At 40.1% G+C, this 26,193-nt stretch overlaps 2 protein-coding genes across 7 annotated transcripts in view; one reads left to right on the plus strand and one right to left on the minus strand.

Moving 5' to 3' along the window:
- Positions 1-1,485: 1,485 nt before the first annotated feature.
- MASTL (microtubule associated serine/threonine kinase like) lies at positions 1,486-19,608 on the plus strand. Of its 2 annotated transcripts, XM_033058164.2 has the most exons (13): positions 1,486-1,598; positions 2,300-2,437; positions 3,955-4,094; positions 4,818-4,906; positions 6,221-6,327; positions 6,643-6,778; positions 7,369-7,541; positions 8,705-9,940; positions 10,743-10,881; positions 12,230-12,244; positions 14,708-14,821; positions 14,912-15,013; positions 16,477-19,608. In XM_033058164.2, the coding sequence occupies exons 2-13, from the start codon at positions 2,303-2,305 to the stop codon at positions 16,632-16,634; spliced, it is 2,544 nt and encodes an 847-aa protein (XP_032914055.1). In that variant the 5' UTR covers positions 1,486-1,598; positions 2,300-2,302; the 3' UTR covers positions 16,635-19,608. The 2 variants fall into 2 exon arrangements, with proteins under 2 accessions (XP_032914055.1, XP_042635124.1); XM_042779190.1 differs by lacking the exon at positions 12,230-12,244 and having other exon boundaries at positions 1,487-1,598.
- Positions 19,609-20,559: 951 nt separating this feature from the next.
- The window catches only part of ACBD5 (acyl-CoA binding domain containing 5), a 30,043-nt gene continuing 24,409 nt past the window's right edge, over positions 20,560-26,193 (minus strand). For 3 of the 5 annotated variants that reach the window (XM_033058202.2, XM_033058176.2, XM_033058194.2), the window contains 2 exons: positions 25,811-25,920; positions 20,560-22,505 (listed from right to left, as the gene is read on the minus strand). In XM_033058202.2, the coding sequence (XP_032914093.1) occupies positions 22,493-22,505; positions 25,811-25,920 (123 nt within the window). In that variant the 3' untranslated portion in view covers positions 20,560-22,492. Of the gene's footprint in view, positions 22,506-25,768; positions 25,921-26,193 lie in introns of all 5 variants that reach the window. The other 2 variants (XM_033058211.2, XM_033058185.2) reach the window with 2 other exon arrangements.

Here is a 26,193-nt window from a genome sequence, read left to right on the forward strand (position 1 = left end):
TGAGACACACCTAAACTAAGTTTGCAGAATTAAATGACAACACAGACAAGGATAAATTGTATTTAATACCATTACAGAAAGCTAATTTAAAACATGTTTTCTGCATTTGCTTATTAAATCACACATATTGCTGGAATCTGCGGGAGAGCAGCTCTTCACAAGTCACAAGCAAGGCCTCTGAGTGGGGTCAGATCGTAAGTGATGTATCTTGGAGCAAAACAAGGGCCTAATGACTGCTCTGCAGTGTGAAAGGAGACCCGCTGTTGTGCACTGACCTCTGCAGTAACAGTTCTTTGCTGATGCACAGATTGCAACAGAGCAATTATGATCAGCGTGAACGGAACGTGAACAGCAATGCATATGTGAAACCACCATAAAAGCAATAAGGCGAGGGTTAAAAAAGTGGCCTAGAGCACAGCTGAGAGCAGTAAAACTGGTAAACACTGAGGGCTGTGCAGTGTACACAGAGCAGAAGGCCTGCGCTCTGGGAACAGGAGATGGCAGCTAGGTCAGAGTACACTGTACATGCCATCCCTGCCCCTGCTGTCACAAGAGGGAGGCAGAACGTAGCCATGGAGATACACAAAATAAAGAAACAAATGGTGGAACAACCCTGCCTAAGATAAATGGCAGATGAAGTAATCAAGAATTGATGGGAAGCAACCGATTACATTAATCTAACTCCTGATCAGAATCGACCCACCCAGGGAGCGGTTTGCCAGGGAATGCCAAGAGACAGTGAGGGATCAGCGGCAGTGGCAAGAACTGGACAGGGTGGCACACAAACCCTTCTGGCTGTGCCATTTGGACACAGGTCTTGGAGCTATTAAGTATGCAGGTATGAGAAAATGATAGAAAACCAGAATATCCTTGAGTTGGAAGGGATCTATCAGGACGAGAGTTCAACTCCCTGCAAAGGACACCACAACAATCACACCATGTGCCCCAGTGTTATCCAAATGTACCTTGAACTTAGATGTGAGCGAACCATATAAGAAAACGATAATGCGGGCCCAAAGTCGTTGTTTCTTTCTAAACAAATAACATCTTTCATTTCCTTGATGCCTCACACCAAGCTCTGTTGAATTCCTACACCTTCAAGCCTCCTATGGGAAGGGGGAGCCAGTACTTGCTCACAGCAAGTTACAACCTAGAGCCAAGCAGGAAAATATGGATGCCCACCCGTGCAGTGACCAGCCAGCCCGGAGGTGCTGTGGTTTGTCCCGGGCATGTTCTGAGGGCGGCACAGGACAGGAACACCGGGATTCCCCTGCCAGCTCCGCCATGCCCAGCGCCTCCCGCGGCCGCCGCGCGGGGTCTCGCGAGAGCTCGCGCTGCCGTTGGTGACGGCGCGGGCGGGCGGGGCCGCTTTGAATCGCGGCGGGCCCGGGGCCGGGCGCGCCATGGCACCCGAGCCGCCCGCGGGCGAGCGCGGCGATGCTGCTGGCCCCAGCGCCGCTACAGCCGCCGGCCCGACGCGCGTCGAGGTCCCCCGGCCTCCTTCCATCGAGGAGTTCACCATCGTGAAGCCCATCAGCCGCGGCGCCTTCGGGAAGGTGTACCTGGGCCGCAAGGCGGGCCGGCTCTATGCCGTGAAGGTGAGGCGTCGCCGAGGTCGCGGCGCTGCCGCCTCCGCTGCCGAGTAGCCCCATGCGGGAAAGGGGCGGCCTGAGGGAACGGGCAGGCCCGGTACGAGCCCTAGGCCTGGGGGAGCGCCGCTGCTCCGGCACACCCGGTGCCCTGGGACGCGCTGTCCGCACGGCCGTGCCCCACTCTCACCCCGCTGAACTCCTGGAGGGCTTGATCAGGAGACCTCTGATAACGAGGTCTTTGTAAGCACTTTAAATAAGGGGAAATAACGACAAAGACCTTGCCAAGCGCCAGAGCGCTGTTGGCTTCTCGCTTGTAAACAGTTGCCGTAGCTGAGCCCCTCAGCTGCTGCGCCTGCCGGGCGCTGAAGCACCGCCTCTGAGAGACAAGACCACAATAAATTATGAAAAACGTTCATGCTGAGCAAGTATTTAAAAAAAAACAACAACAAAAACCTGTTGCGTTTTCTATGTTGTTACATAAAGGACTAAAATCTGGGCTTGTCGTTAGCAAGAACTTTACCAATTATTTGTGCAAACTTGACTTTGTGATTGAAAGGATTATAATAAACTACATAGTACACAAAGAATAGGAAGCATAAAAATTGTGATACAAAATAGGCGTTGCTCTGCGACACTGTATGTCTCTACACGTTTTATCATGAGCATTTTGAGGTTAAATAATTTGTGTTCTCTGTTGTGTTTTTCAGGTGATGAAAAAAGCAGACATGATCAACAAAAATATGGTTCACCAGGTGCAGGCAGAGAGGGATGCGTTGGCTCTCAGTAAAAGTCCTTTCATTGTGCACTTATACTACTCACTTCAGTCAGCAAATAACATCTATTTAGTGAGTAAAAAATTGTCTGTGGCGTTTTATGATAGTCTTGAAAATTTAGTATGAACTGTAGTGATATCTCAAAACATTTTTGTAATGATATTCCTTAGTCACTTTTGCATCTTTCTCAGAATGGTTGAACAAGTAAAATATTTCTCTTTCTCTGGTGTCTTTGCGCTGTTTCTGCCCATGTTCCCCTCTTACAGGAGAAACTTTTCTAGTAGCTACTCTGTCTTAGAAATATGTAGCAATCTTAGGGAAAACAAGAAATCGTTCTATTCAAGCAGAAGCCAAGTGACTGGAGGATACTCCATGGCTCACTTAAAGGAAATCTGTTTTACTTATTGCCAGTGCTCAAAATTTTGTCACGGTTGTTGGCCTACATGACTAGATGATAACTGAGTGGCAAAATAAAATGCTGGTCTTCACAGGGTGCTGTGGAGCACAGCAGGACTTGTATGGGTTTATATACTGCCTCCACATAAGGATTCAGCCTGTCTGCAGAGGGTCTGGCACAATTTGTGTGGATTGCTGTAAGCACACACAGAGAACAGCTTGATGAAATTCTGAGACAAGGTTGCTATGCACTCCTACAATGCATTTTGACTCTAAACAAAGGCTTCTTTTTCTGGAATCTGAACTGCTGCATGGAGTAAAGGACTTCAAGGGTGAAGGATTTGTAAGGGAGATGCTAGAATTATGTCTGTGTGTGTATATATATGTGTGTTTATATATTTGTGGAAGAATACTGTGTATTGGAAATAAGTACTGGCAAGGTTTCCTGATCAAAACCCCATAAGTGCATTTTTGACATCAGAGTGAGTTCCAGAAGCCCTGCTGACTTCTCTTTTATTTTGAATATGACATGGGCCATCATAATGTGTCTGCATAATGGTTTATTAGGTGTGTGTATTTTTTTCCACTCTTTTTCATGGGTCTTAAATTCACAGTAACTCAAACTATTTGCATTTTAAACAATTTTTACTTATTTCACAAAGCTCAGGTCTGAATTTAAAATTGTGTATAAATGATTGTAAGATAAAGTATTGAGATGCTTTTGATTTGTATAGAACAGGTGGTCTTTGGCTTCAGGCCTTGAGTTTCACAGGAATGCTTTGCACTTCATTTTCTATACTATGGAAAAACACAATATTAAACTACATATAGGAATAAAAATACAGGTTAAAATATATAATATTCAATATAGAAATGTATAATATTTATAATATAGAAATTTTTCAGTAGCTAACTCTCAAAAGCTGTAGTCAGCTTTTTAATTAGCTTCTGGAAGTAATCTAGGCAAATAAAATAAGCAAATGGTCTAGAGTAAGAAAATGTTTCATGTCTGCTGTTACAGGAAATTATTTTATCCAAAAGGTATTGTGAGAGGTATTGTGTGGGAAATGAGGTTTGCACAAAGATACTTTTATCTGCTTCTGCTCCTTGAAATTATATTTTTCTAGAGGTAAAATTATTCTGTATTTTTACTTGCAATTTTTAAGTTTAAAATTTAAATTCCTGAATGACAGGTGATGGAGTACCTTATTGGTGGAGATGTCAAATCTCTTCTCCATATTTATGGATATTTTGATGAAGAAATGGCTGTTAAGTATATTTCTGAAGCAGCATTGGCTCTTGACTATCTTCATAGGCATGGAATAATCCACAGGTGAAATTTCTTTTTTTTTACAAATAAATATTTTGTACTTTGGGTTTTTTATTTTTTCGCTCTAACACATAACCATCACTATTTCATTGTGGCTGCTACCACTTCATTTGCTGGAGCTCCTGGAAGCTCTTTTTGCACGTGAGCACTGCAGCAATGTCATGAAACAATGGCTAAAATAGAATCTGTGTGTGCTGAGCACACAAACCTACACTGCTTTCCCCTGCCAGCTCTTCCCCTGTCCAGTGCTGTATTAGCAGGTGTGATGGTTCAGGAACCCTCTGGGTACTGCACACATGGGCTTGTAGGACAAAGGGACACTGATGCTCTCCCACAGTGAGAGTTCTTTTTGCATTCAGCAGTTCTGTAGAGGGCCACATGAAAACTCCTTCTGGAGGTTTGCTTGTCACCTGTAGGAGCTGCACATTACTGAGTGTTACGGTGCTGCCTGTGAAGGACACTTGTTGAACCTGCTGAAGCACAAAATATGCAACTCTTGACATACATGCTGATTTTTACAAAACCTGTGATGTTTGTCCCATATTTATTGCTAAATATGTTTAATTCTTTTGGTGTGTTCCTCAAACTGGAATCTTCTGCTGGCTAAGAGGTGTTACTGTTAAACAACTCTAAACAATGTTTTGTATAGAGTGTTTCTGGGCAGTTAACTTTCTTCATGTTGCTCAGTGCTCTTTTTCCTGACTTCAGCTATATTCATATTTTCAGGGATTTGAAGCCAGACAATATGCTCATTTCTAATCAGGGACATATAAAGTTGACAGACTTTGGGCTTTCCAGAGTTACTCTGAATAGAGGTAAGAGTTTTTTCTATCCTTTTGGTTGTATTAAAACGTGGTTTTGCATCACATTTCCATATTCTTGAATGCTTTGCATCCCTGTAAAGGGCACCTTTCAATTAAATAAGTGCAAATGTTGCAGTAATACTTCATTGCTAATAGGTAAGTACTGATCAGCTACGTGTTAGTAAGGGGTCTGCCCTTTGCATTGCACTTCAGAAGGTAAAATATTTATTCTTTGGGACAAGGGTGTATGAAATATAATCTGGAGCCCTTTCTTTGGAGGGATATGGATTTCAAAGTTTTCTGCAGTCTGCTAGGAGATTTCAGTTGGTGAATGAATAATTCTGGCTTGTTCCTGTTTCTCTGACTACTTCTGCCCTTCAGTTCATGTCTCTCAGTCCTGTATTTCCAATAAATGAACTGGGACATTCCAGACATTAATTTGAGGAATAAGGGGAGGTGCTAAGTCCATAACAGAAGATTAGATCAGTGCTTTGGCATGTGAATGTTCTCTTTTCAAACAGAAAATATAGCTGAATAGTCATGACTGTCTGGCACAGGCTGCAGATCTTAAGGTGTATATCCAATTTCTAAACTGGTTTGAACCTCCTTAGCCAGATCATCCAAACTTTTGCTGCACAGCACCAGTTCAGGTTTTTTGAGACTGCTGCTGAAGGATACATCCTTTTTATATAGTTAAAGGAATGTAGAAATTCAGAGTTATCTATGGAATTTGATTCATGGTTTTGAGAATATAAAGGAAAATCCTAGATATTCTGTATTTTTGTGAGATACTGCTTTAACTGATGTTCTAATGGGACAGGTTATTATGTCTAGTCAAACATTATATGGAAGCTTTAAAGCTACTTACTGCTAGTGAACAAAGAAAAAGGAATCTAAGGTTGAATTTTCACCTCTGAAAAATTCTTGTGTAGCTTTTTTGAGGTGTCTTTTGGAGTGATGGCAGGTTTGGAATCAAATTTAGTATCCTATTCCACAAGCTTGGAACTGCTGCCTAAAAACCAAAACTGATATCAAATTAGAAAATGTGGTGCTTTTAGCATAGTATACTGGAAAAGAAATTTGACTTCTAAAACTTCTGTATTTATAAATGTACAGATGTATAAGAAAAAAACCACATTGTGTTAAATAAGAATGTGCAGGTAAGTCTTCAATTGGTCTTGGTGGCTTCATTTGTATGTTTGTTGAGTATGTGGCCAAATTTTTTCTTCCTCTTAATGAAACTTAAGTGTCTGCAACTTTGCCTTTGTTTAATATCAAAATGAAAACCTGACCTACTTGATTTTGGGATTTTTTTTTCTTCTGTAGAAATAAATATGATAGATATCCTTACTACCCCATCAATGGCAAAGCCAAAACAGGACTACTCACGTACTCCAGGACAATTGTTGTCTCTTATCAGTTCTCTGGGCTTTGTAAGTAATTTTCACTGTCTTTGAAGTAATTCATCCTTTTAATTTATTTAGTTATTTAGTTTATTTAGTTGGCATGATAAGGGCTATTCTTGCATCTCTTCTGCCAGCTGATAGAATGACATGATATATTTAGAGTACTTTGAAATTCTGATGTGATTGCCTTAAACTATGTTTTGAATTACTGACTTTTTAATGGGCATGGCCAAGCTCCAATGCAAACATCATAAAGAATGACTGAAGTTACACTCTCAGTCCTGGAGTGAGAATTTGTTTGGACTCCATTAACTTTTAACTATGCTTCTTTCTGCTTGTTAGTATACTCCTCCTGTTGGAGTGAAAGTGCCAGGGCACAAATCAAGTCAATCATCTGGCAGTCTGCATGGAGTGGTTTCTCCTGTACCTATGGCCCAAAAGGAAAATACCCCTCGTTCAACTAAATTATTCAAAACACGTGAGTATACTAGGCCTTGTGCTGAGGAATACTCTGGCTGTAAGGTTGTGGTCTTTTAATTTTATATGAGTAATTTGGACCCACTTAATAAAAGGTGGGATTCTATTGGTGTCTTGCTCTCCACCATTCCTTCAGTGCTTTACATCTGACATGTTTTTACCTACACTGCTTATGACATCTTCTAAAGTGGTTTCATTTGATTGGGTTTTTTTAAATCATGACCCCTGATTTCAAAATCACCCTTTAACATTTTACTTAAATAGTGTCAGTTCTTGACATATTTTCACTGAAAATTATTAAATACAGCATTGTATGTTATCATTTAAATTGACTTATCTTGCTGCTTTCTCATTTCTAACCTGAAACGAGTAAGAAGGTAGCTATGCTGTTAATGTACTGCTTTTACATTCTTTGCAAGTTCCTAATTCAAAAAATGCATGAATTGACTATGCAGGAGAGATGACAAGAGAAATTGTTGTCACACATAGCTTTCCTTAGCTTCCTTTGATGTGAAAGTTTAACATAGTGTGAAGTCAGTCAGTATATGTTGCCTATTTGTATCAACATTTGAATTTTTTTTTTCTTTTAAGATCTGGATAATTCTCAATTAACACCTGTGATGCCAGCAAGGAGTTTAACTCCTACTCTGCTTCAGTCAAGAAACAGGTTTGGTTCCTCCAGTGTCAGTAGTCAGTCTCACACACACATGTCCAGTGTGGAATCAGAAAACTGGAGCAGCCCCAGGTGGGGGAAAGATGTAGAGGTAAGGACTGTTTAATCTTCCCACTCTAAATTAAAATTAGTGTGTACTTGTGTATGCAGTGTTGCAAATGTCTTCTACTTACTTACTTGCCTCAGTTATTTCTGAATGTTGAGAAACTTTCCTGGAGTAGAAGGGAGCAGGGATTGTAATTTGCATTAAGTAGGATTTTGGATCAAACCGATATAACCTTTTTCTTCAAACAAGTATTAGTCCTGTGCAATATAACAGGAGAAGCAAATGCTATTGAGCCTGCAGCAAAGGAGAAAAAGAGAAGGCTTCACTGACCATCACTGGTTTAGCCCTGTCCTGCGCAAGGTGGGCACTGCTGGGAGCAGTGGCTTTATGGAAGCTGACCTTATCCTATAACTTTACTTGCTCAACATTGCAGGTGAAAAAATTTCTTTAGAAGACAGAATTTGGAAAATTATAAAATCCTCTTCAGACTCCTACTAGCTGCTAAACTGAAAAGTTTAAGGCTTTTATTACTGAGGGGTTTTATATCAACTAACCTAACACCAATAATTATAGCTGATAATATTTTATCCCACAATATTTTATCCTATTTTAATGTGTTAATGAAGTTCTGCACAAACACAAACCTAAAAGAAAATGCTGCTGTGCTATGTAGTTCCTTGCCATGATTCCTCTTTAGAGCAACCAGAACAACTTACGTTTAAAACAGTTTGTTATTCTGTATCAATCTGTTTCTTAGGCCTTGGTTTTAGTATTGTGTTATCAAAACTTTAGTAATATCAGATTTTCCTTTTGTCATCTCTGAAGTGTAATATACCACAGGGTATATTACAACCAAGTGGGTTCTTTCCTTTGGACTTTCTTGGAAATTGAAAACTTCTAAGGAGTTAAGTAGCTTAACTCCTTAAAATAAAATCACAAATACAGCTTCAATTGCTTTATTTTTTCATCCTTTGGCATTTAAAAATGTGGCATTTTCTATTGTATTCTAGCAAGCTTATTTGATGTTCTTAAAAGAAGTCAAATTGTCAAGTTATCTTTAATTTGGTTTTGATTTTTTGTATTTTGAAGTATGGTTTTTCACTAGTAGTAGTTAGAATGAGTAATGCTTGCAAATCTGTAAATTAAACATTTCTACAATGCTGTAATCATATTTTTTGATACTCACAACTTTATGTGCTCTTTTGCAGCAAAGTGAAGATGACCCTCGTTTTACAACACGCAAAATCAGTAACAGTGGGTCTGATGTTCTTTCAAATGTTTTGTTGCCAAATAGCAAAGGTATTGAAGTTTTAAAGAAAAAAGAACTTGAGTCTGCCATTTCTCCCATTGCCAGCAATGATTCTGGCAGTAGGCAGAATTTGGGAAGTGAACGTTTGGATATAACAGATACTCCTGTGAGCACTCTGGATGTGAAAGGCATAGTAAGGAAGTGTATTTCTGAAAATAAGATTTGGAGAGAAAAAGTCTTTGTAAATAAAAGAGACATTAGTTATAAAACAGCAGAGAATTCCAGACTACAACAGTCACTTTCAAGGCAGAATGAGCCTGTCAAAGAAGAAGAAATGTTTGAAAAGCCAGGTGTAAAAAGAAGCTTTGAATCCGTTGACACTAGTCCTTGTCAGGAATTTAACTATGTTAAAAAAAGCAATGCGGAATATAAACGTGGCTGTCAGATCTCAGAATTTCCAGCAAACAAAGGGACAGGTTTGACAACAGAAATTCAATCCTTAATGCTTTGTAATGATGGATGCCTATGTGACACCTGCAAAAGCAAGGAAGGAATTAGAAGTTTTATTAGTAACCAGGAAACAGTAGAAAGATCGCTTACTCCAACTGTAGCTAAAAATCTGATGTGTGATCTGGATGCAGACTCTGGAAAGGATGATGAAAAGGAGTACATGAACTCAAGCTTTTTATGCACTGATGATGAAAAACCTTCAGATGTCTTCACTGCAGATTCTGACTTACTTCCTGAAGTGTCTGTTACAGAAAGCCATCTAGAAAAACAACTTTTAGATTTGGACAGGAGTGTTAAAGACCTCTCCTTTGAGGAGCCAAAACCTGAAGGTGTGCTAATAACATCACCAGAGTCCCGAGATGCCTCACAGGATGGAGAGGAGGCACATGCACTCCAGGACTGCAAGCCATTACATCAGAAAATGGATAATGATCAGAAGCACATGGAAGAAACTTACCTTGACACAGTATCTTCTCCTTCAGAAAAGATGATGGAAGCACTAAGTCTCTTAAAAAAAAATGCTGTTGTTTTTCGGAGTTATAATAGTCCAATCAATATATCCAATATATCTGAGCCATGCAGCATGACTTCCTTAGATATAGTGGATCTTTCACCTGCTTGCAGTGGCTCTTACCCAACAGCTATCACTCCATTACAGAAAGGAAGACCATACCACATCTATCAGGTAGGTAAGGAGGCATATGGAAACTTCGTATGCATTGGACATTAGGAACCTGAAATTATTTTAGTGGTAAATTTAGGGAAAACTCAAGTAGTTTGAGGTAATCTACCAAAATGACCTTTGCTGAAAGGGTTTCACCTGGTGCACTTTTGTAGCCAAAATTATAATTACTGTAAGAATTTGGCAGTAGCTTTATGTTCACTGGTTTGCCTTTGGCTCAGCATGCATTGACTGTCCATCTCTGAGAAATCTTTGCTGTTACAGTGAACTGGTTAAAAAAAGCCTGTGCTATTTGGTCTCATTCTGCTCCTAGTGCAGTGTCATATTTTCTGTGAGCAGCTACAGGTTTCCTAATGTCATGGGAAGTCGTTTTTGTGGGGTGTTTTTGTTATCCTGCACTCTTCCCAAGACAGTCTGTGAATGCTGCTCAGCTGCAGGTAACTGCCGTTGTACCTGCTACTTTCTTTATTTTATCCTGTGATAAAAGTGATGGTGTCATGTATTCTGTCAAGTGCCAAATACAGGCCTATTACAAAGATTGATGTGAACAGTGATAGCTGCTGGAAGTGACACTAGAGGAAGAACTTTGGGAAAAAGTTTCTCAAAGAGTAGGCATCTTTATGCTTCAAGACTGTTGAGATAAAGCAGGACAAGCACATTTCACACATGCTTTTCAGGGAATGTTTTGTGACTCGTTCTTGACTTGAACTTAGGTATCAATTATTACATCTGTGGCTAAACCTGGAGATGGGAGTTTGTGAGCTGGTTTCGTTTGACATCTCAAATCCTTGTCCCATCTTTTCAGACCCCTCTTCGAGGGGATGCTGGCACACCATACAGGACTCCAAAGAGTGTTCGAAGAGGAGCTGCCCCTGTAGAAGGTGAACGCATCCTGGGGACCCCAGACTACCTGGCACCTGAGCTGCTTTTGACACAACCTCATGGTAAGGCAAACCAGCCATCTGTCAGTGCTTGAAAGGTGACGTCTTTACATTTCTAAATGTCTGTAGAACTGTAAACCCTTCGAACAATAAGATTTGGAATTCTTCAAAAAGAACTAGTGCCATCATGGATAGCTGTGTTTGCTTCAACTGCTCCTTCCATTCATTTACTGCTTTCTGATAACCAGAGATTTTGATTGTCCATCACAGTCTTGCTTGCTGCAAATCAGCATTGGAAGCTGCTTTGGCAACCTGAGACTTGTATGTTGCTTGATATTAAAGTGTTATGTGAAGCCAGACAATTTTATGAAGTTGCCTTAAAATCAGTTACTGAGTTGAGTGACCTCATGAAACACTTCAGACACCTGACAGTATCTTCTGTATAAGCCATATAATAGCAGTAATAGCCATCAAATTTTTGGAGGTTTTTTTGGGTTTGGTTTTTTTTTTGTTGTTGTTTTTTTTCAAAATACTATACTAAAATAGCACAACTTTGAAGGACGTAAGTTTCTTTGTCTCAGATTCTGAGATCCACTGAGATTAGCAAAAAGTCTGAAATAGTTTTCTGCTAACTTGCAAGAAGCATTGACAAAAATTAAATGCAATGTATCTATCTCTAACAAAGTTGTTGAGGTATAATTGCATTTTATTTCCATCTCAAAAGTATACTACTATTTTGTAGAGATGCAAGTCTTGGGAAAATTACATGAGAGAGACAGACATTAATTGAGAGGCAGTGACTGCTATTCTGTGGAGCAATAACATTCTGCTAATATAAATTAACTAAAACTGTGTGAAAAGATTTAACAATTTAACGGTAAAAACTGAAAATACTAAACATATGTAGTAATTGTTTTGCACTTCCATTTAGGATTTCTGGTTATCTGGCAGGTGTTAAAACTGGATAATATTTTGGAAGTGTAATCAGTGCTACTTAGATGATGTGAAACTCGGTCACAGGGTGATTTCTCTCTGGTTACTGGGTTTTCAGGACTTCAGTGAAAACTTGCAGAGTCTGGAGTTTGTCAGGAAATTACAAATCTTCAGTTACCTTCAGTGAAGCCAGGGATTTTGGAACTCCAAATTTTCCCTTACTAAATATTTTTTGTGTTGAGCTGCTTGAACACATAGTTTCAATCCTAAATTAATAATGTTACATAGCTATTTTATTTTTGTTTCTAGTTTAGATTTAACATTGCCATCTTTCTTTATTGTGGAATACTACCTTAGGGAAAAAAATCTTCATTCCTATGCCTTCAGAGAATCATACTTGATGTTCAGTGTTCGTACTTGTTATGGTTTTTTTGGCAATAATTGTAATATTTTTACTTCGTTGTCTTTTCATATGCAGGGACTCTGATGTCTGGTGAGTTTTCTATATTCTGTGCAGAACTCAAGTGTTCAGCATAACTGAACAGTCAAAGTATAACCAGATCACAGTTTCTGAGACCATTGTTTGGGTGAAAAATTTTTCTATATAGAAAGACATGTTCAGTATGCCTCCACATAAAAATGTGAGATGCTCACAGGGTCAGGAAACATCATATCAGTGTGACTAAGCTATCAGAAATCACACATGTAAACAGCAGCATTTTTTAATTGTGTAACAGGAGGTAAAGCCAGTGACACTTTTTCTCATTGCTGCCTTTCACTTTATTGCAGTCAGTCTGATTTACTCTGCCTATGGGTGAAGAAGATTCAGGTGCTCAAAACTTGGTGTTGCTGCTTCTTGCTTCAAAACACAGAAGCAAAGAATATCCCGAGTTGGAAGGGACCCACAGGGGTCATTGAGTCCAGCTCCTGGACCTTCACAGGGCAGCCCCAAGTCACACCCTGTGCCTGAGAGCATTGCCCAAACACTTCTTGAACCCTTGCCAGGTTTGGTGCTGTGACCACTGCCCTGGCGAGGCTGTTCCAGTGCCCAACCACCCTTTGGGTGAAAAGCTTTTCTTAATATCCCACCTAAACCTCTGGATATTACATTGTTGAGAGTTGTGATCTTATTAGACTTTGACTGGAGCTGGGAGTATTTTACTGAACATCCAGGTGTTCTAACAACAGTGGATGTGAACTCACTGCTTTGATGTGCTTAGCTTGGTGGGGCATTCTTATTGCCGTTAGGAGTTGCTAAAAGCGTGTTACATTACTGGTTAAACACTTTGGTTTTCAGCATTTCTAAACTTAACGCTGGTCTTCGTGAAATGGCTCAAACCATTTGTTTGCTTGGAGATGTCTTAGGTTTTCTTATATGCCAAAAAAGCCAAGAATAATTAGATTTACTATCTTTCAATTTATTTTTTTTTTAACAGCAGTTGTGGCATTTCTTCTTTATAGTAGAGTGGGCATGGCTTGAAGATGCAGAAAGCTTAGAATGCATGCAGTGGTGTCTGGGATTGCTTTGCCTGCTGGTTTTGATGTAGATTAACAGGAGAGATTGGCAAAAAGACAAAACCCTGGAATGTGGAAAACCAGAACTATTTAATAACAAAGCAGAGGTAGCTAATAACCACACAATGCCCCAGTCAATTCAGTGTAATGGAAGGTAATGCCAGCTTCATTGTGTGCTGGCTCGTTTCTGCAAGCTGTCTTCATGATGTTCACCATAATTTAGACAAACAAAAATTAAGTTCAATAGTTTGAAGACTTCTTAAAGAATCGAGAGAAGGGCACAAGTGGAACATGGAGCACTCATCCAGGCTCTAGTCATGAGGCATCTAATTCTAATCACAAAACAATCTCTTGGAGAAGTCAGCTTCTGGATTCTGTGTAATGGGAGTTGATAGATTGTTACTAAGAGCCCCCTTGGTTTTATCAGCAAAACCCAGTGTTACTTATAATAAATTAAAGAGTGGAGTGGCTTTAAAAAACTTTTTAATATCTTTTTAACCTGCATGAATATTAAATACAACTTGTCTCTTCACAATTTTCAAGAAACTTGCAGAATTTAAATACAGTAATTTCACGAATACAAGCCGCACCAATTTGACCAAAATTTTGGTGGAAACCCGGAAGTGCGGCCAATATTCCGGGGCGGCTAATACATTAACAAAATTCTAAAAGCTGCCAACATGGAAGTGAGAGCCCGCGGCAGCCCCAAGCCAAGCTGGAGCCCGGCCGGCCCCGGCTGAGGTGGGAAAGCGTGGCAGAGGCGGGGCCAGCAGTGTGGGGGGCGGGCGGCTGAGCCTGAGCCAGCAGGGCGGGGCAGGGGGGCGGCAGAGCCCGGGCCAGCAGGGCGGGGGAGCCCGGGAGAACTGGGGCTAGCAGTGCAGGGGAGCATGGCAGAAGCAGGAAGGCCGACGGGTGGGGCTGCCTGGCAGCGGGGGAAGCCCAGCAGAATCGGGGCCAGCAGCGTGGGGGAGCCCGGCGGTGCGGGGGCCTGCAGTGCCGGCCAGGGCGAGGAAACGCGGCGGCGGTGCTGACGGGAGAGGGCGGCCGGCGAGCCTGGCAGCGGCGGCAGCACCACCCGGCCAGCCCCGCCGAGCCGTGGCGCTGAGCTGGGCCACCCGGCCCCGTCGGCAACCATGAGCGGGCCGAGCCTGCCTGGCCCCGCCCCGAGCCAGTAAAGCCCGCTATGCCGCGATCCTGTTACTAATTGGCCAATTTGTGAAAGCTGCGCACAGATTCTCGCGACGAACGAAAGTGCGGCTAATATTCGGGGTGCGGCTTATCTATTGACAAAGACTGCAACATTGTCGAGGCACCGGAAGTGCGGCTTATAATCCGTGCGGCTTGTATTCGTGAAACTACTGTACTCTTTAGTTTTTGCTAATCTTTAAGTCTCTGCAAATATAATTTCTGTAAGTATAATGATGTGGATTTATTTTACCAGGTTCTGCTGTAGACTGGTGGGCCCTTGGAGTTTGTCTGTTTGAGTTTCTAACTGGAATTCCACCTTTTAATGATGAAACACCAACACAGGTCTTCCAAAATATTTTGAAAAGAGGTAATCTGTTTCAGTAATCAGGGCAAGTATGTATTCCCAATATTTGTTTTGTAGTTTGAGTTACCAACTCAATTGTATCTTTTTCTGTAGATATTCCCTGGCCTGAGGCTGAAGAAAAGCTGTCTGATAATGCCCAGAATGCAATAGATATTCTTCTAACAATTGACACTACTAAAAGAGCTGGACTGAAGGGTTAGTATTAAAATTGCTCTTTGCAACTAATTGCAGATTTTTAAGTGGTGATCTCTTCCTCCTGAAACTTAGGGTAAACTTAGTTTATCCATAAACTTCAGTGCCTTACTAGGTTCCATATATAGTACCACAGCACTTAACAAGTTGTGGTGTTTTTTATATTTCTTGTGGGGTTTTTCCTTTCTGAACAAGGTAATTCTGGGGCTGGGTTGTTTTGTTAGTTTTTCAGTTTTTAATTGAACTTCTGTTTTGCTTTACTGCTGTTCTGCTATGTATTTTTAGTGTTTGATATGTGATGTACCAAAGTTCTCTCTTATCTAAGGGGTATTTGGAATTTTTAACCTAAATGACATATGGGAATCTTGATTAAAAGATGATAGTTTGGGAGAGAAACCTCCTAGGACAAACAGTTCATTTAGAGGCAGCAGGTTTTCTTAGGAATCACCCTGTCTTTGCTGAATGGGAGAATATTAAGTGGACAAGATATACTGTACAAAGTCTACTTTTTTTCCCTTGTAGAAGGGCTTAAACATTTGCTCTTGTTAACAGTGACTGTTTTATTTTAAAAAGTTGATAATGGAAAGAAATTTTGAGTAAGATATTTTGGTAAGAGAGAAAGAAATCTGATGAGAACTCCTCAAGAAATCACTAGAAAAGGAAATTACTGTGGAAAGGCTTATGCATAAAGAAACGGAATCCTAGAAGCTGAAATCATGCCAAATTAAAATAGAGAAGGCACAAGATAATGAATGAATATTCTGTTATATCAACAGAAAATCCTGTGGCTTTGATATTTCCCAGAGAACAATTTGAAGTTGTTTTAGTTAAAAACAAGTTCTTGTCTTTATTTCTGGATTTTAAAGTGAAATCTAATTGCCTGTCAAGGGCAGAATTTTAAAATAGATGACATAATGATTTCTTCCTATCTGAGCTTCTTCAAAATCCATTCTTTGTTAAGACTTAAAACTGTACCTGGCCTCTTTGTCCAATTTATAGACTGCTGAAGTGAAGTTGGGTGGGTAGTTTTCAGGACAACCATTAAGTTTTTCTAGTTGTACCTAAGTTTCCATCACTGTCATCTTCTCTCCCCTCTCCAAAATTTGTGCTCTCTCTTTTATTGCTACAGCATGAAGCCTTTTATACTGGGAAATCCTAGCTGTGTTGTAGTGCTGTGCTTCTCTAAATTCAATCTTTCTGGGTAAGAGCAGCTTTAAAGCTGCTTTTGGCTCAGTGGAACTGTGTGGAACAGGTTCCCTGGATGGGGGTGGCAGCTACTTGTTCTGCCAGCAGTTTGATCCTACTACAGTTGGGGGTAATCAAAGCCCAATTGAAATTTGCACTTTAATGAACTTCTGAAAAGGGATATAGAACAAATCTACTGACAGTTGTAGATGAGGGAACAAAGTGACTATGGGGCTTGGACATAAGGAAGTTTATAATGCTTATGTGAACTTCTGTTTCAGAACTGAAGCATCACCCCCTCTTTCACGGGGTGGACTGGGATAATCTTCAGAATCAAACTATGCCCTTTATACCTCAGCCGGATGATGAGACTGACACCTCTTATTTTGAAGCTAGAAACAATGCTCAGCACCTGACTGTGTCTGGATTTAGCTTATAGCATCAAGATAAGTGAACATTCTCCGTGGTTTTGCACACTTACAGGTTGTCTTGTGAATCCTAGTTTGGTCTTGACTAAGTTTCCTTGCTGAATTTATTGTGTTTCAAGTTACCAGTCTATTTTTATTATAACCTCCTTTATTCTAAAGTGAAACTACTACTGGATGAGCTGGTATCAAGTGCCTTCATACTACTTTTTATTTCACTGCACCTTACTAAGAGGCCAGAGCATTGTGTTTCTTGGAGCTAATAACTCCTAGCAATAATGGGGCTTTTTAGCAATTAATTATTCCAGTTAGGAAGTGTGTGTTATTTCCCAGCTAAATATAGCAGGGAAAGGATATAAACTGTAATTGTATCCAATTAATAACTTACCTGTTGGTGGTATAGTGTGGTGGCAATCTGGTTTGGGAGCAGTCCTTTCTGACCAGTGTGAATATATATCCACTGTGCAAAACTGGTCGTTTCTGTTCAAGGTGGAAAATTGAAATCTTAATGCAGCATTGAAATGTCTTGTCTTCTGTTTGTCTTATTCCCAAGAAGGGATGAGAAGACACAGTGGTGTTCCAGGTTAATTTGGCTAGAAGTGGCACGTGAGACTGGCAGGAGTTCCTCTGGTTATTATCCTGTTCTAGAGAAATGGGGCAGGGAGATGATACTTGGGGCAAGTCTGTTAAAAAAATGCTCGTAACCACTTGAGCTGTAGGAAGCTGGACTGGATATACATTTTAGCAGTTACTGGTTTTATATAGAAAATGTCCAGTGTTTGTGTGTGCTCACTTGTGTCAGATGACAGGTGATTTTTTTGTTTTCTAGCAGGTAGTATTCATATGGAAGCTGCTAAATATGAAAGACCGTAATATATTGTAGGCTAAGAGACTGTTCTGTAAACTCACAGCCAGAGCTTGGGATTTTGACTAGAATATAAGATAGAAGTGTATATTCTGCATAAACCTGAATTAGGGGTAAGTGTATTTAAATTTATCTTTAAATGCAATAGAAAACTTGTGTCTGCTAGGTTTTAGAGGTTTATTTGTAGATAATCCTGTTTAAATAATCATCAGTATTTTTCTTGTATAGGTGTCTCTAACTTAAATAAGATTTTAATTTTTCAGGTTATTACATGTTAGATAAAGATCATTTGTGCTAGATGGTGTTGCCAGCCAAGGGCCATGTGCCAGAAACCAAGCATTTTGCCAGAGAATTTTTGCCAAGTGCCTCTTGGTTTCTTTTTGTAGCGGTAGTGACTTGTCCCTTCATTACCCTGCTTCCTGGAAGACTAGATTTATTGATGGAATTCTGAGCAAATAGTGTCTGCCAGGCTTCCTGCTGTCCCCTCAAGTTGCTGGGAAAGGAATGCGAATGGTGAAGAAAAAGGAAGTTTTCTAGGAAGACCTAAGGAGAGCTGATGCTTAATAGCTCAGAATGACCAATCCCAGCTCTTGATGTGATAACTCAAATTTGGCAAGTTGCGAAACATACAGTGAATCTCATTCCCTTTGCTAAGGACTGCAGTTTCAGAAAACTTCCAAATTGTTCAGTCTCACTGCAATTGTTACATGATGGAAAAGGTGCAAACAAATTAATGCACTACTGAAGCAGTATTCATAGACCACATTCTCTGAAAGGATGAGAAGTTCTTTAGTGGTTTTCCTGTGTACAGTTAGAATTATAAACTGGGGTAGGAGGATACTTTAATCACTGGTATTTTATGCAATTTATTCTTCCATTTCTAGTAATCTACTTTAAGAAAGTAAGTCTTACAAGAATTAACTATGATTACATGTCAAGGAAATAATATAAACTGAGCACCATGACAGCTCTTTGTCTTCAGTGCTTTACAAATGGTTACACCTGTTCCCATGTGGCAGTATAACACATTGCCATCAAGGTGGAAGAAACTTGTTGCACTGGTATAATCTTTTCTAAGCCCTTGAAATAGTTCTTAATCATCTACAAGGGTCAAGTAAACTTCTATAAAAAACTTGTCCTAAAAGAAAATCGTGGGATTTCTACCAGTTGATTAATGAAATACAAAAACATAGAATCTGTAGAACAGTAAATAGGGCAATTGACAAATCTGAATGTTTAATATAAAGTTATCACTACACTGCTGTCCAAAATCTAAATTTTGCACAATTAGCCCTGAAAGTGTTGCTATACCCTGTTCTCTTCAATATCTTGCATTTATCCTGGTTATAGCAAACATGGAGTTGAACATCAGAGGTTGATTGTTGAGATTTGTGATGTGGTTTTGTTTTGTTGTGGGATATTTTGGTTGGTGGGGCTTTTATCTTTTGTAAAAAGGTGAATCCTAGCTTTATTGTTCAACGTGAAATTCCTTGTCAACTCAATCCCATTGGTTTTGCCCCACTTGTTGTATGACTTGGAATACTACAGGTTGAAGTTTAAATGTATAATGTAGTAGCTGGAAGAGATTCAGTGTTTCTTCTCATTAGTAATGATCTACAAATAATTGTGCAGGCTGGCGGAAGAAGCTGTGGAATACCACTTGGCAGGTACTCCAGCTGTTACGTGGTGCTCCCTGAAGGCCTAAACTTTCTTTATGTGTATAACCTACACATAAACTCTGTAGCTTCCAGGTTATCTTGGGAGATAGTTTATCAGCCATTAGCACAGTCCATCTGAAAACTACTGGAGAGATCAGTGTTGCACTTTGTTACACAGAAGCAGCAGTCTTGGAGAGTTATTCCCAGCCCTTATGTGCTGTTGGGCTCACATACTCATGGGGCAGTGTCTGGGGGCCAAGGTGCTGAAGTGCTGCCATGTGTTGTTGAGCTCAGAGGTTGCAGTTTCAGCATGATTGGGTTTACCCATGGTACTCTGGAAATAAAATGCACTTTTCCTCTCTACTCCATTCTCCAAAAGTTCACCTTGCACTTACTTCAAAAATTCACTCTACTTTTGTGTAAATACATAAAATAAACTAGTGCAGTTATGCTGCTGCTTCTGCATATTGCTTTTCTTTATTGTGTTACTTCTGCCCCTGCCGGGAGTGTGGCAGATGGATTTTTACACAAAGGAACCCTGAGTGCTTCCCACTACCTCAGCAAAGGCAGTGACTTTAAGTAAGGAAATACACACCTGTACTGGAAGTATTAGGTATGCCTTTCAGTTAGTTCATAACTTGCTAGCCCATGCCTGCAGGCTTTAGTATCAGCTACATTTGTGTATTGAATGGCAGGAGAGCAAAGTCCTGAGCGCACCTGTAACTCCTGCAACGTGTGAGTCTCCTCTGCGTAACTAGAATGAGTCAAGCAAGGGTGGTGGCTCCATCTCCTCAGCCCTTGCTGTGCTGCCACAGCAGCAGAACAGAAGAAACAAAACAGAGACCTAAGGATGGAACAGCTGCACTGTGCACACACTTAGACCTGGCTCTGCTTCTCTGCTTCCAGCTGAGCAGCTCTGAGGGGGTGGAAGGTCTCATTTCACTCGATACAGAGCAAGCTTCTGCCTTTCAGGTGAAGCTTGATTCACAGCAGGAAACCAGCTTGATATTTGCTTCCCAAGTACGGTTTGGGGTGCTATGCAGAACTGATTTGGCTCCCACCCTCCTGCAGAGAGCACAGTCTGTAGCTATGTAGCCCCAGGTCTGAGCTCCAGGCATCTGCTTATGCTGCTACCTCTATATTTTTGCAGCTGGGCAAATTAGAAAAAACCAAAACAACCAGTTTTCCTTACCTTTAAGCTGAAATTCCTGCCAACTAGGAACCTGTTCAAATTATGGTAAGTTTGAGATAGGCTCAAATCTGAGACACAAGTGAATTTTACTCAAGTGATGGTGTTTTGTATTACAACTTTCAGGTTGCGACTGATTCTTCATGATACAGCCAGCAGGCTCTTGTATACACTCACAGCATCTGATGTACAGCATTTAGTAAATATTAAGTTCAAGATAAAATACAAAATATTAAGGGATTGATTTATTGAAGTATGAATAAATAACAAGGGTAGTACAAGCCTACATTTATTTCAGGGGGAGGTTAGCAAGTACCTTTGGGAATGTCTGTCCCATCTCTAAGAGCTCGACCCCTACAGGTGACACGGTTCTGAGCTGTGGGAGGCACTCCAGGGTGGTTTATCCTGGCAGAAGACATGCTGCTTCAGGAGGCTGGGGTTTTCATGTGACCTTCAAGCTTGAGTCTCCTTCCTCTATGATTTATATCCCTTATGATAAGAAATCAATCACTTTAGGGATTTTAAACTCAGGCACAATGGCTTCAGGTCCCAGCAGAACTTCCCTTCCAGGATAAGCTTTGTTCAAACCTGAGTTTTCAGTACATCTCATGCCAAAGCTCATCTCTGGCACATGAAACCATATGCTTGTTACAGCAGCATTCAAAGAGGTTACAGCTATTTTATTTTTAAATTCAGCTTTACAATAAGAAAATCAGAAGAGGGGAAAAGTAACTAAAAAAATCTGCATTTAACTAAAAAACAAGATTAAAATTTCTCTGGCAAAACCAACATTAAATTCTGTGATTACATTTTTTACAGTATAGCTTATATGAAAAATGTTTTCCAAACTAGAAAAGATTTTCAGGAAGGACCAAAAAAACTTTCCTTAAAAATTATTTGTAGGATGTAGTCCTGGTGGAAAATGAAAGCACATCAATAATGGTGAAATTTCTGAAGAGTCAGAGCTTGACCATGGATTATGTTGTGATATAATTCTTCATAGCAAACTGTAAGTTTTCTGTCAAATCTAATTTTAGTGCATTTGCATTTTTCATATATTAATTTATTCTAAAATTAAATGAAAAGCATGCTTTTGGTCAAGCAAACTTCACTCTATCTGTATATGGGTTAATAAATATTCTATGGGGAAGAGAAAAATATCAGCTCCAAAATTAGCTGAAAAGGTTTTTTTCTGAGAGGAAGTAGAAGGATAAGAAAGACATACCAGAATTGGTATGTTTCATGATGTGACTTGGGGAAAATCCACAACAGATTAAATCTTACTTTAATTAAACATTAACTGCCAACAGAAAACTTACAGTACACCGAGCTTTTTAAAAGCTTAGAGCTAGACTTACTGAGCTAGTTTTCATCTCATTTTAAAGCACCTTGTGCCTAAACTATGCATTTCAGTCAAAAGCTGTTGTCAACAAGAATACAGTTACGAAAGTTAAAAAGATAAGGTGCAGCCTCTTTACCTGGATCCCTTGTACCACACACTGTTTCCAAACTTTGACAGTCTCCCTGCTATTAATGGCTCTAACTTTCAGGATATATACACATTCCCAAATCTTCTTTACAATTTTACAGGATAAGTGAAGGATTCAACTTCATTTCTGACCAATTTATATGGAAATTGCCCCACACTAGTTTAGCAGCAAAAATAACAACTTGAATTCCTCAGAGTTATACTGTATTTTTCCAACAGCTTAAAATATATCGAATGTATACTTTTTTAGAGCTTTCACCTGGTAATATGTAATGCTGTGGAAAAACAGACAGGAATCTTGATATTGTAGAATTATTTCAATGTTAAAGTGACAGTTTTACAGATTTTTCACTTACTCTTTTACAGAGATGTTATTCTCTTCAGCAACTGACATCAGCAAGGCCAGTAATTACTGAAGTCCCATCCACAAATAATTATTGTTCATGTAGTTTTGGGGGATGGAATTACTAAATTTATTTGTAACCTAGGAGCTGTGAATCATTCAAGTTTCAATAATATTAGTCCTTAAACATTTAGCTCAAAGGTAGTACAAAATATTACTGTATCATAAGGAAGATCATCCCACAATCTGAGATTCTTTGAGAATTCAGACTTCCTTTGCTTTCTAGGGCCATCTTCTCCTAGAAGTCCTTATGCATAGTTGTGAATTCTCAGTTCAGTTTTCTAGAAGAGGAAGCAAATTAGTTTAATGTACATATGAGATGATTTTTCATTTGTCTAAACAAACAAATCAATTACATGTGAAAGATTTCCACTCCAGTAAAACGCAACACAAATTTGCCCTTTTACACCAAGGAGTAAGTAGAAAATTCACTAAGAATTTGGTACTGCAGGTGGAATTCTCAGAAAAATCCCTGACCCCATGGCAGTGGTGTGCTGGCTCAGCAAAGCAGCACTTAAGAGCTGCTTTCCCCATGACTCCATAAAACTTACAATTAGAGGGTTCTAAAATCATGAGCTGAATCTAGACAACTTTCATTATTATGAAAATACATTTCTATCTGGGTTTAGGCCCCTTAGGATTCAGGTTTTTAAGCCTTCTTGGTGAAGGCTTCAGTACAAGTACCCAGATTTTCAGCATTAAGTTCCCTATAAAGGAACAGGGGACAGGTTAAGTGCTGAGATGGAGCTGAGCTACCCCTGCCCAGGGACCAGAGCTAAACAAAAAGCTCTTGGTTACAGAAGGCTATCCCTCCACCAGTTACATGGAATTTGCTACACTGTGCAGAAGAGTTTAGCAGTCATGGCTCTACAGCTGCAGGATGAGAGAACTTTGTGTGGTAGCAGAGACTCGTGGTTTCTGCTGCAGGGACAGTTCACGTAATTTAAAACTAAAAGTACGCAGGGTCAATGCAGGCACTGTGAACAGCTATTGCCTAAGAGCTCACACACCTTAACAGAGCACAAGCTGAAACTGGCGACGGGACAGGAGAAAAGGACTGGTTTTGCAATTCTATTTTCTCACTGAGTGTACTTGATCAGCTTCCTACACATTGTTAAAGGAGACAGAACTCCAGATAGAAACGTGCTGCAGAAGCACATAGTCCTTTAATTCTGCCTATGAATACATTTCTTCAGAAACAGAGAGAAAAGCTCAAGAACACAGAAAATTCTTTAGTTGTTTCTGTTATTGAAGTTCATTTCAAAACAATACATGAATGAGTAAACAAAACATGGGGCTATGGTATCTGTGTGTTTTTCGCTGACGATGGTATTACCACTGGTATAAATCCTGGTGTCCAAAACTCAAAAAGAATGTTGAAAAACTGAAGCATTTGGCAATGAGCCACAAGAATAATTCTAAGATTGGAAAACAATTTAAAAATAAGATTCCAGTTGCTCCGTTTGTTTTGTTTAAGCAATAGATTATGAAGATGACCTGGTGATAGTAAAAATGTAACCACAAACACATCACAGGCTCTTTGTCAACTGCATAAAGTTACAGGAAAATCCAATGGATGCAAACTGAAGCTAGACAAATCCAAACTAAAAGTAATGTGCCATGTGTTTATTCATCAAAGCACTGAATCACTAGGACAATATACTAGAAAAAAATGCTGGAAAGGGTCCTTTTTAAAAAGCTGATTTCTGTCTGAACCTGTGGCTGGATTGAGATTGCTACAGAGGTCAAATAGACGATCAAAAAAGATTTTCAAGAACAGCACACTGTTCAGAGAGAATGCTGAAGTTCATGGAAGCTTCAAGTAAAATACTAAAAAACCCAGTTTTGATTTAAAACACCCCTACTTTGTCTTTGCTGACAAGGGGAAAATTCCATTTGCTAGTGCAAAGAATGGGTGAAATATGCATAACTGCCTGAAAGCCTCAGTAGTGCAATCTCTGGTTTCATCAGACAGTGCAGCAATACCAATGCTGCTGCTGACAGCTCTGAGCCAGGGGAGCTCCCTGGCAGATTTGCAGCCTTTGTGGGCGCTGTATTGTTTACAAAGCCATGGGCTGGGCCCAAAGAGTGATGATCAGTGACAGAAGTATAGTTGAAGGCCAGTAATTAGCGGTGAATGCCAGGGGTCCCTATGGGGGCCAATCCTGTTAAACACCTTTAGCAATGGCCTGGATGATGGGGCAGAGTGCACCCTCAGCAAAGCTGCAGATTACACAAAACTGGGAGAGGCTGATGTGCCAGAGAGTGGTGCTGCCATCCAGAGGGACTACAGCTGGATGGAAAAATGGGCTGACAGGAACCTTATGAAATACAACAAGGAGAAGTGTTTAGTCTGGCACTGTTTGGAGAAAAGACTCCAAGCATCACTGTGTGCCAGCTGGGGAGGCAGCCTGGCAGAAAAGGATCTGGGCACCCTCATGGACACCACACTGAACATAACCCAGACCATGCCCTTGCAACAAAAGCAGTGGTGTTACAGGCTTCCCTTCCAACATTATCCCTTCCTGCATTAATCCCTTCCAACAGGGTGAGCAAGGTGATCCTTCCTCTCTATTTAGCAGTGGAGAGGCCACACCTGGAGTGCTCTGTCCACTTCTGGCTACATGAGAGACACGGACAAACTGGAGAGAATCCAACAAAGGACCAAGAAGATGATTCAAGAACTGGATGGAGCATTTCTGAGGAGAGAGAAACACTGATACAGGTTGCCCAGGGAGGTGGTGGAGTCTCCCTCTTGAAGATAATCAAAAGCTGCCTGTACACAGTCCTGGACACCTAGCTTCTAAGTGTCCCTGGCTGAGCAAGAATGTTGGACCAGATGATCTGCAGAACCTTCCTTCAACCTCAACCACTCTGTTTCTGTGATTTACCCCAGGAGAGAAAACTATACCATGAAAACTAGCAAACATTAAAAAGCTAGAGCAAATTCAGCTAATTCTCCTAAGATCCACACACACGCAAACTCTCTGCAGTCTGACAGGAAAAAGATGTAAAAGCCAAGAGTATACTAAGCTAACAAAATCAGGTGTGAGGCTGAAGTAAGCAGACAAAACTAGAGAACACTCACTTGATCTTCTGATGCTTAGAGAGCTGAGAAAAGGCAAGATCAGAGTACAAATGTCCTTCAGCTGAAGGAAGTCAAGGTAGATGTTACAAAAATACCATAATAAGGTGCTAATAGATGTTAAATTATAGTTGACAGATGGCACTCTACACAGGATGTGACAGGAAATAAAATTCTCATGGTACAATGGGACTAAGAAGTCTAGAAGCAGTGAAAATTACTCAAGAGGATATGAGCAGTGAGAGGATCCAAGAATGTTAACGAGACACTTTCAAGCTATCCAGTCTCACCCACTTGTGTATGCTCGAAGTTATTTATCCTGCATCACATTTCAGAGATTTAACATAAATTGCCACATGTAAAGCATGCTACATATAAAGACAAATTAACCAATACTTTCTCATATTGACAAACTTTCAAAGAATTTTCTGTCCTGTCTAAATAATATGATAATATTACCTATTGGTTTTAACAGGTGCTCTATTGAATGCACATCTTTACCTTCGCTTTCTTTGGTGATACACATGTACCAACCACTGGGCAATAAATGGCCAAACAATAGCAAAAGCTAAAATACCAGGAGAAATTTCAAAGGGCCACCATGATGGTTTCTAAGGAAAACAGAAAAAAATTCCAGTCAGTAATCTGTGTGCACATACTGAAAATCATCTGTATACTTCTTATTGCTTCAAATGCTACATAACCAAAGAAAATAATGGTAAGATCAGAAGAAAAGATTAATCAAGTAATTTCTCAGACAGATTATTTTTTATCTCCTAGTCAAGGAAGAGACAATACAAAAAGCACATACCAAGAGCAAGAGATAAAATATTCAATTTCATCTTTTTTCACAGTTCACACTTTTTATACATCAAAAAAACAGT

Source organism: Catharus ustulatus, chromosome 1 (genome assembly GCF_009819885.2).
Source record: "Catharus ustulatus isolate bCatUst1 chromosome 1, bCatUst1.pri.v2, whole genome shotgun sequence".
Taxonomy (NCBI): domain Eukaryota; kingdom Metazoa; phylum Chordata; class Aves; order Passeriformes; family Turdidae; genus Catharus; species Catharus ustulatus.